This window comes from Bactrocera latifrons, unplaced genomic scaffold, assembly GCF_001853355.1.
Source record: "Bactrocera latifrons isolate USDA-ARS-PBARC rearing strain unplaced genomic scaffold, ASM185335v1 scaffold_226, whole genome shotgun sequence".
In the NCBI taxonomy this organism is placed as follows: domain Eukaryota; kingdom Metazoa; phylum Arthropoda; class Insecta; order Diptera; family Tephritidae; genus Bactrocera; species Bactrocera latifrons.
Window position 1 is genome coordinate 385,075 of NW_017535808.1, and position 11,594 is coordinate 396,668.

General features: G+C 38.2%; 1 protein-coding gene across 1 annotated transcript in view; it reads left to right on the forward strand.

Annotated features, from left to right (window-relative positions):
* Nucleotides 1-11,594, forward strand: part of LOC108968701 — a 172,707-nt gene that overhangs the window by 151,222 nt on the left and 9,891 nt on the right. Inside the window, exons 3-4 of the mRNA XM_018932876.1 lie at nt 4,278-5,539; nt 10,751-11,288. Of these exons, the coding sequence (XP_018788421.1) occupies nt 4,456-5,539; nt 10,751-11,288 (1,622 nt within the window). The 5' untranslated portion in view covers nt 4,278-4,455. The remainder of the gene's footprint in view (nt 1-4,277; nt 5,540-10,750; nt 11,289-11,594) is intronic.

The window sequence follows — 11,594 nt, forward strand, 5'->3', positions numbered from 1 at the left end:
TTGTAAGTCGGATTTACTTGTAAGTAAATTAATATAATAAAATTAAGTAGCTGGTTAAATAGTGTTTTACTTAATGACACCTTTAACCGCCACATATACTTAAATATATTCAATATATGACCGAGTTTGCCTACCCTTTCGGTTGTAACTTGGTATTATGCAACCAATGAAGAGCTCTACAAGTTTCAAGTCATTTCCGAATTTCTAATGGATTTTATGACATGTTTGGAAGAAAGTAGAAACTGGCTTAAAGTTAGAAACAGGCTTTAAAAAAACAATATTTTTGATCCCGGTTCAGCTCTAAAGTCGCCAGCTCTGTTATAGTGATAATGGTTACCCTCCATTGAATTTTAAAGTCTCTATTTAATTTTTTGCTTGACCAATGTGGCGTTGCAATGCTAATATGAGCACTTTAAAACACAATGAGCTAAAATTTCCAGTCTTAGTATACGTACCTCCGATTTTAATTCGCATGAAATAATACAAATTTTGTCAATTTGCTGAAATTAATTAAATAATATTTGTAGCTTCAAACTTACTGAAACTATTGACTGTCAGAACCCTGAAATAATGCCAAATAGAAACCAAATAGAAACCAAATTCGAACTTTGCAATGATTTCAAACAATTTCTGCTAAGTAATTAAAATAACAGTACTAAACTGCAAAACTTTCTAAAATAAAACTATAAACTATTGCTTTACCTTTTAGCGCGCAATTTCGCCACAAAAAAACATACATTTAGGCGCGCGCACACATTTCGCACAACTCTATTTGCTACAACTCGAATAGCATGCTTTTGAGCGTGCACTTGAGCGCCACTTTTACTTGTCAAAACAATGTACAATATTCGTTGAAACTTTACGACGCTATGTCTGTGTGGTCCACACATTTCAGCTGTTGTGCGCCTAAATGTATGGGACATATTTGTAGCATTGTTGCGGCAGAGAGTAGTTCAAGGGCTTTACTTTTTAGCAAAGTGCAATTGGTGTGTAACAAAATACCCGTTACTGTCAGCAGCAGTACACAGGTTAGTCTCTTGGCCACGCTGTCCACCATGTCGCGCTATACAAATACAGAGAGCAACTAGCAAAGCAAGCGCACAGAAAGTTCGTCCATATTGTTGTGGCGAAAAATTCTTTCTAGACAAACTAACAAAAAGTGCAAAAATAAACATAAAAAAACAACACACCAACATTTGTAGATTTAATTAAATTTGCAGCAGTAGTGGTGTCTGCGTATGCGCCTAAAAGCAGACTTGCACACATGCGCTTACCAATGTTTGCCTTTGACTGGATTACATTTTCGCATTCAGCGACATACATACTTACACGTATGTATGGCTAGTATGTGAGTGCTCACCTTACAATGCCTGTCACGAAATGTTTGCTTTTCACTTAAATTCCACACACACGCATGCATATGCACCAACAGCAGCGCATACAAATTAAATATATGGCGTTTGTATTAAGTGAGTGCGTGCTTTTATTTATTTATTTACATTTATTTCACTTATTTTTACGTGTTTGCCGCCAAATCCAACTCAGCGCTGAAGGTTAGCAGGTTCGCGCCGGTTGTTAGGAGCACCAAGCAATATGGGCAAATTGTTGGCTTGCTGCAAAAAAGTATACACTTGCTGGCATGTGAAGAATTTGCGCAAATATACATATTCACACAAATAAAAAAATATCTAACCATGTGTATGTATATGTGCGTCTGTGCAATAAAGTGCTTTGGTATATTGAAACCTTATCTGACAGGTATGCAGGCAGATTTTGAAGTATGCTTTTATGTCTGCGCCTGTATATGTATGTTTATGTTTGCTTTGAAGTGAAATTGAGCTGAAATTGCGTAGATTCGCATATGCATGCGTGCATTTGGCATACCATGAGCAGCGCGGCAATTTATTTGGCATACATGAGTGAATATATGGCCTACATTTAGGCGTATGTACATGCTTTGGCATGAGAACATCACTACTTGACTTTGTATATACATATGTAAATGCAATTGTAAATATATATATGCGTTAGTCAAGGTTAAATTGAAGGGTCAGCTATAAGAAAGATAAGTTTATATGCAGAAATGTAAATGTTTTAGCGTGAAAATCTGCTGCTTTACTAACTGTTAAATAACGAACAAACTCAAAAAGAAAAAATAACTAAAAAACATAATTTCGAATTATTACATTTCAAAAGCTATGTGAGTTCAAAGTAACAGGCTTAAGAGTCAAATTCCACCTCACCTTATTATTAGAATTTTTTTAAGCCGCATTGAGAATTTTAAATGTCCTTGCATCATATGACAATCGTCATTCTACGTGAGTCATGTAGCCACTAAAACATTCCCTTATTCTACAAGTATAATGGAATATTTCCCTTGCCCAGAGACCGATTTCATATTAGAACAAGATTTTTAAGATAGACCAATTGCAAATCAGCTTATACTTTTAATGGGTCCAGGAATGCATACGATTCTGTTGCCATCATAAAGCCATTCGCCGCTCCTTCTGTTGGCTCAAATTCGGCCTGGTGGGAGAATCTGTATCTGAGCTTATTATTTAAGATATTTAAGGTATATTAGATCCCTAAATAAATAATGCTGACGATGGAAAGCAAAACAAAAGCCGATGTACTAGCTTAAAGATAAATATTGCTTGCTGCTGTGTAGATTGCCTTTTTTTTATGTCGGGATTAAAGAACAAAAATAAATTTTAATCATAGAAAATCGCTCCAATCTTTTTCAAAATATTCTCAATCAAGACTTATATGTGGTATTTTTGAATGCGTTTGAACCAATTTTCAAAGCACTTTTGGCACTTTGTTTGCGGTATCAACAAAACATGCGTTCTGAATGCAACAACCGTCACTTCAGGTGTCGAAAAATCTTTATGTTTATAAAAATTAGTTTATTTTTAAAATATGGAAATAAAAGTTTGAGTCATTTGGTCCCACGTCAGGACCATACCCTCCGTATTTGATTTATCAAATCGGTATTTTAAATGCTCAAAAATGCAATTCATTCAGTCGATGTTAGAGCACTCGCATTATCTTGGTGAAGTGTGATCCGTCTTCGGCAGTTGGTTTTTCTGATTTTTTGAAAGACAACTGGCAAACATATGATTGTGTACCACTTAGAATTTACTGTTCAGTGTTGTTCTAGTGTTATGCTTGAGATATGTTCAGTTGTTAGAAAAAAAGAGGCAACCATATGCTTCGACGAACTTCGTGCGAAAAAATTTTTGTTGGATGCGGCTTCGCAGCACCGCCATATTATTTTTAACACTTCTCCCGACTTATCGACACAAACCTTTAACATATTGTGTGGGATCAACTGTGAACAAATATTTTTGACACTCAAATGTAGTTGTCTCTATCTCACGATAGGTAACATGACGATCTGGTAATAATTGTTTGCACACAGTATCAATAGTTTCCAGAACAATAACTCTTTTTGAACGACCTTCACGAAATCCGTCTAGAAATAATATGCGACCTCAATTGAATTCACCTTTCCTTTGATAAGCACTGCTTTTTGATGAAGTCTCATCGCCAAAAACTAAATAAAATTCACCGATAGACTGTTGGTTAGGTAATTCACGACGAAAGTGTTCGTGATTTAATACCATATTTTGGCCGAGATGAATATTTCAAGTTACTGTAAACAACACAAGTAGAGAACGTTTGTCAAAACGTTTTGGGAATCTATGCCGTCAAAAGTCGAAAACTTTTCGATCAAGTTGTCAGTTTCCAGATTGCAACACTAGAGTTCTAAAATCCCGAAATGTAAAAGGCAACCTACGTATATGTCAGTCAAACTGAAAGAATGAGTGTTATCCAGAATGCCCGCTTCTAGGTTGATACAAAAATACTGCAAACTACCAGTAAAAATTGAATGCCATTAAAATTGGGTTTGACCCCATTTATTGTATATATTTTAAGTACTCAAAGCGGGATTTATATCGATCTGTCGAAGAAAAAGTCATGATGAGTAATCTCTTATTACAACAACAACATTATCGATCGATGTTTCGCTGGAAATTGTTGGTTTTGGAAGTAAGAAAGTTGAAAAGAGAAACTAATTGAACTAAGATAGTAGATTATACGTGAAGATTAGTTACTTATACTATTTTTTTTTTAACATTTAAAGGAGATCGAAAGGTTCCACAAAATACCTTTTGACATAATTTTGAAGGATTCCCACAATATCAGCCCTGCATAACCGATACCTCTTAAGAAAATATTTATAAAACTTTTTGCTTCTTTTTCTCTTTTTGCAGTGTTCTCAGAACTAAAAACGTAAGCCGCAAACAAACACAATCTGTCTGAAAGCACTAACAATTACATCTGCAAAAACTTCGAAAATGATGGACAGCGCATTAAATCACACCCCAGTTGCCGTAATCCCAATAAACGTTGCATAACAAACGCAGGCACTAAACATCTCACTGCCGCAACATGAACATCGAACAGCAGAAATTCCCACCACCACCAACGAACTTGCTGTCCGACAGCGGTTACACCAACGGCTATGCCACACCCAGTGGCAGCAGCATTACCACAACCTCAGCAGACACATCAGCGTCGTCGCCTGCCTCACAGACGACCACCTACGTGAATATACCGATTATACCACATGGTCAGCTGCCCGCATCCACGTCATCCACATCAACCGCCTCACCACCGCTGCCGCCACCACCACCTTCAACCATATCAATGATGGCGGGCGGTGGCAGCACACCCAACAGTGGCGGCACAAGCACCTTCAAGACACCATTACTGCCCATGCCCACGCTCGAGGACATCGAAGGCGGCCTGCTGGCTGTCACCACAGCTAATGCGCCCACCCCAATGCCTGTCGGTATACTCAAGTATCCGAATGCTGCCGCAGCGGCCGCCGCAGCATCGGTGGCAACAACACCACTTACACTGCCACCATCTACTTTGAGTATGTGCGGCAGTGGCATGGGTCCGGGGCCACCGCCGACGCTAATGCAAGCGCCTGCTCTATCGTTACCCGCCTCAACTATGTCTAGTGGTTATTTGAGTGGTGTTACCAGTAGTTATCAATCAGCGTCACATGCGCAACAGCAACAACAACAACAACAGCAATTACCACCTGCCACACTCTCACTAAACAGCGATATGCTGCAGCATCAGACGACACCAATAACGGTGCTTTCACTGCAACATTCCACGCAACAAGCGTTACCACCACCACCACCGCCCTCTGTGGGTCTACTCAATAGCAGCAGCGGTGTTGCGCTTGGCTTAAATACGAGCAACAATGCCAATATGGGGCGTAGCAGTCATCAGTCTAACACCACCGTTGGCATGGGCAGCTCCGGTGCTGCAACAACAAGCAGTAACGTGGATTCAAAGCGCTCGGCAAAGTGCTGCGGTTGTTTCGGTAGTAGCCACTCTTCATCAACAACCAAGTCACAGCATAAAAGGCATCGCAAACAGAAGGCACAAACAATTTGGTCCGCTCTGTTAACGAATCTGGGGATCTGTGCATTGCTGCTAGCCTACACTTTATTGGGTGAGTAAAAAAATGACACTTACTTATGATTTAGATTAAACAAATTTCGTAATTTAGTGAAGAACTCGTTAAATTTTATACCAAGTGCTTTATTTCGATATAAAACACAAGCAAATTGTATTTTTTACAAACAAGTCTTCAATATATTTTCCAAACAACATCATTAATGCAATTATTGGCTCAATATCTACTATCACTCGATCACCTAATGCAAAGCTAACGAACGAAAAGAAGTTCATAGGTAATTTTGCGGGGATGAGAATAACAATGGACACGTTTTTCCGCCTATCAGAACATGATCGATCTGGTTGGTGGCTTTTCGATCTGGAGACAGCCAGGTTTCTATGCTGGAATCCCGGCGAAGTCGATCAGCTTCAACCCATTTGGGAATATGWCATAAAGGAGCCCGATTTTGACATTGTGGCGGTGGCAGTTCTTATAGGTGCGCTCATAGAAAACATCTGTTGTCACATCCTCCTTCTGTTCCGTTGGGGCGTGGGCGCAATTCAGCGATACGTTGAAAAACTTAGCTTTGATGCGAATTGTGGTTAGACGTTCCTCCACCGTGGTGAATGTCAGTACTCGCCAATGGAGTCCCTCTCCCACCACAAATCCCACACCAAATTTGCGCTCCTTAAATGGCCACTTTAGTATATGCCCCAAAGACTTACTGGCCTCAGTCCTTGTCCCGTCCTTCGCATTTCTTATTGGCGGTGATATCAGCCTTTACTCAACCAGCTGGGCAGCGGCACATTCCCAATTAAGGAACCGGAAATTTTAGGTGCATGCCCTTAAATTGTAACACATTTGCAGGGGTCGTCATCAAATAGCGAGTCTCTTATACGAGGCGGTTTTGTTCTTCTCATTGTAGGTAATCACTTGGTAATAAATCGGAACTACAAGATGAATGCAAAAGAATCTCTCAACGAATCTCACAGATTTTCTGGCGGATCATAAGCGATATGTGTTACTTGGCCTTATCCTGATAAAACATAATTTATTTTTTATTGGCCAAAGCTGGTCGCTTGTGGATTTTTGCTTCCTTCAAATGGTGCAACTGTTAACTCTAGAAGTCCGAACTAAGAGTTTGGCCATAGGGGAGCAGCTCATTTTAATTAATTCCTGCCAATCCTAACAAACACATAGCACAACTTGACTGACCGTCAACCATGGCTTAGACACGCTTTTGCGCTGGTCTACCGCGATTCGACTATGACCGTTTTCAGCAAAGGGCAGAGCTCGCCAATTGTGAAACTGACTGCTTGAGGTACGGCTGTGGACTTCTTAACTTCCTTTTTGATATCTCACAAGTTTATGGTAGCTGGTGCGTCCAAGTCCACAAATCTAAGGTAGTTGATGTGGTCATCACGTCCACTTGGATCTTGTGAACAATTTTCTAGTATCAACAAAGACGGCGACAACATGCGGTCTTATCTAACGAGTGTCTTATTAGAACAAAAGTTTTAATTAAGCTGATAGAATGTCTCCCCGAGTGGTAGTTAGGCACTCAATAATATGAGGCTCAATTTTTTTCTAAAATTATCTTTAAAAATTTCACATCCACACCTTTAATGAAGTAAAATCACGTAAAAATTCCATAAATATAAGACAAGWCAAGACAATATAAATTATTTATTTCCAAGCACAACGTGGTCCAACCCAATCACAATTTATGCAGCTACACGCACACATACACATACACAGAGAGTCTACGCTTCAACACTTTCGCATACAAATTACCGTTAATTGCGTACATCGTTCAAGCAGCAACAACACTCGTAGCAGCTCAATTACAAATTGTTATAGTTGAAGCAACTTTTGCAAACTTAAATGTGCAACATTGGACAACAGGACAGCTATTAAGCGTAAGACGTGACGCTCAAAGCAATTAAACTTGCGCTGCCAAGTGTAAAAATGCTTACAATTTTCAAATCTTACAAAGTATCAAAAAAAAAAAAATAGAAGAAAATCAGAGCGAGTGAGAGTAAGCGCGCTTAGGAAGAGTGTGCAATCTACGAAGACCATAAAAAATGGTTGTCTTACAGCAACATCAATTCAAGACGAAAGCAGCAAGTCAACGCCGTCCACAACCGCAAGTTGACCAACACTAAATAGCCGATCACTCACGACTCAAAGTCATGCCTTACAACGACGGCAACATTCATACTAAATAGCAATAACGATTACGTTGTCTCAAGGACTTGTGTTCACTTTCGCATGCTTGCTGCGTTAATTAACACTTACAGGGACTTTAAACTTTACACATGCATGTATACATATGTATATACTAGGGTGCTTCATAAAAAAAAGTATTTTTTTTCAAGTCTTAGTCAAGGAAAAACTTAACTTCAGTAGCACAAAAGCTATAATACCCTTCACAGCTGCATTTCTTATAGCATGAAAGGGTATAAAAAACTGTTTTTCTGGAGATTGATTGCCCAGTGTATATGACAGCTATATGCTAAAATGGTCCGATCTGAACAATTTATTCAGTGATTGTATGGTTGTTTCGGCGAATAAACCACGAAAATTTTGTGAAGGTGGCTCTTCAAATCAAAAAGTTTTCCATACAAAGATTATTAACATAAAAAACCCTACATTATGTGTTGCTCATACGACATGGTGTACTATGTGAATGTAGTACATTTAATCCATAGCTTTAACTGTGAATAACTTTTAATATAATATTGGATGAAAAATAATACTTTTAAAAGTTGTAAATTTATTTGTTTTATTTTTATTCTTTATTCAAAAAATTCAAATGATTTAGGTACGATTTAAATAGAAAATAAAGAACTTGCTTTCGTTGGATAATTTTTTTTAGCAAAAATCGATACTTTACTTTTTATTTAATGAAAAAATCTGAAAGAATGCACATCTTAATAAACATATATGTATATAAATGTACATATACCAAAAAAGTAGAAGAGGCAACATAAGATTTCTTCTACCACTACTTCTCCTTTTATTGCTGACTTTTTATATTACCACGAGTACTTCAACTACCGTTAGTCGCTGATTGTGTAGTGTGCATAGTTTAATGAGTGTGAGCATGCTTTAAAACTTGAAGTGTGCACAGCTTGTGTACACATACACTTACAGACATACTTACTCTACATGCCCACAGATTTTTAAGCAGCTACAGTGCTTGCGGTGGCACAGCTAGTTTGTCAAGTCCACTCCCAGCTGGAGCTTGGCATTAAAAATATAATAGTTGAGCGTACACACTTGTCTATCTATACAAGCATATAACCAATGTGGCAACCCTTCTTGCGTTGGACTATTGTCGTTAGCTCCATTTACTCTACAAATATAACATTTGGCTCGTACCTACATATATACACTTATATGTATATATATAGACATGAATGTGTTTGTGCTGCTTTGTGTAAGTAACTCATCAACGCTTATCTACTCTTGTTTGCTTGACAGCAGCAGCTGGCGTTAGTGTACTGACAGTTGGCCTCTTAGGCACTGTGTGCCTGCAACATAGACAAAGCAATACTGCTTCTAAGTTTTATAATCTAGAGCGTCTTTTCTAAAGCATTTACTTGTTAAAAAAAAAAATACTTAAGGATATGAGATAAGTTAAAAAATGTAATATCCTTAATTATTTTTTCGCCAATTTGAGTTTGCCTTGTAAATTCAGCAAATCTTTGAAATTGGCAAATGAGACATCCGTGGCATTTTTCGGCTGTCGTGGGAGTGGCTATATATCAAATCGACTGCTACAATAAAATTGAAATTGCAAAATAAGAAATTATACCACTTTAAGGAGGAATCCACATACTTTTTAGATATACATATATTTAGATAACAGAGCTCAAACGTAATGAATATAAGAGGTCAAAACAATTATAATGAGTACAAACCATACTCTTTATATATTGTCTAGCAATCGAATTCTAGCTGAATAAAGTGCTGAATGCGTAAATAATATCATAAACACATTTCAAAAGGAAAAAGAATCTGCTCAGGCGCCATCGGTTAACATACTTTCCAAACTTTTTGGCATACAGCATTATTCAGCTTAAACAAATGTTAGCTGAATAAAGCGCTGAACTCCAATGTAACTAAAAAGTTTGATATGGAGTTGCACATTCGGTGTTTGAAGAATTAAATCGATGGCAAAGCTAAACTGATATAGTGTGTAGTAGCAACTTCAACACAAATGCGAGAAGAAGCTCAACAAGTGGAATCGGATATAATATTTTCGAGGCTTTGTGTCTGTTCTCTTATTCAGCTTAAGATAAAGCGCTAAATGTCAAATTATCTGAAAAAAGCCGTTGTGTTTCACTCTCAGTTACACTCTGTCATATTCAGCTAAGGGTAGTAGTAGCTGAATAAAGCGTTAAATGCTAAAGCGAATGGAAAGCTTATTATGGAGTTACATTTTCAGTTTTTCGGAATGCAATCGCTGACAAATATAATCCAAAACTGAGCTAATGTTTAGTACTTTTCTGTAAAAAAAAATTACTGCTTGTGCTTCCAAAGTGAGATAATCTTTTGAGTGTAACCTAACTTAAGAGAACCTAAATCGCTTCTCTATCATAAATGTAAGGAAAACTCTTCCGGTGTAACAAACTTTCAGCTTAAGACAATGTTGGCTGAATGCGCAAGTGTCTACAAAGCATGGTGTAAAGTTGAAATCTCAGGTAAAATCGCTTACTCAGACTTCAAATCGCAAGATTTTGTAGAATATTTAATCAGACCACAAGACATTTTTTTTAGCGAATTTTCACGCAAGCTTCCACTAAATCCAACCCACTGTACCGTACAAAGACCTGCTTTAGTAAGCATTAGTGCTTATTCGCTCGCTATTAAAGCCAAGTACAATGCGATAGCGAAGTTGATGGCACGAGTACACAAGAATAAACCTGAAAAATTCACAACTATAAAAGTAATAACACCAACAACAAACTACTTACATATATAAGCCATTGAAGCGCATATTCCACTGCTAGTGCCAGACACTTCAGCAACACTTGACGCTTCCGTTTGGACCCTCATTATCGCGCACAATGTCTAACCCCTACTCGCTGCTGCCACATACCTTCCACGCGTTATATTGTTTGTGTGCACCTTAGTTATGCATACCGGGAATTCATCTTCATTTCCCTTATCATCAACAGTGCAACAACAATAATAACAATATAAGCAACACATTTTTTCTCACATTCACCTCCACTACTTTTCTATTGTCATCTACAGGTTCATTCATATTTCTAACAATCGAGAGCGAAGACTCAACGTTCCTGCATCATCATAATCACCATCATCATCCCAGTCATCATGCAGTGCTGCAGCGACAACGCCAACAGCAACAGCAACAACAGCGTACACTCGCTTCTACTAAACGTGGTGGCGGTAATATGGAAAATATTTATCACACTTCACCCGAACAAATGCATCTGGACAATGCCACAGCGTTATCGTCACAAAACGCATACGCCCCGCACACCGACGCCGGAGCATCATTATCTGGCACGACTGCTTATACTTCTACGTCAAATGCCGCTTCCGCTGCCGCCAATGCCATGCTCGAGGGCATTGTACCGTTGAGCGATGAGCATGGCGACACGGGCGTTGTAGATTTCAGCTATGGTGATGAACTGCTCGGCGGCGATGGCGTCACATCGGCACAGTTGGCGCTGTCGGCGGACACGCAGGAAGTGCGACAACGCACCATTGAGAATATCTGGGATATAACGGTGTCATTGAATATACTCTACAAGGAGAATTGGACGAAGTAAGTGAAAAATGAAGATTTATGATTTATTAGTGGGCGCATGAGTTGAGGTATTTGCATTGGTATGTGTTTGATTTAAGGTCCTTTAATTAGTGGTGGTGTGGTATGTGCGAAAGTGATTGACGAAATGCTTAGAACATTGCATAAATATTTATGTATGTATGTATGTATACATATGTAATTGTTTATACTTGAACACTTATTTTTTATAGATATGGTTAGTTAGCGTACACTTACATATAAAATTGCTATCAATACAACTTTCATACAAAATAACAATTTTTTTAATTTTTTTTATTAAAATTT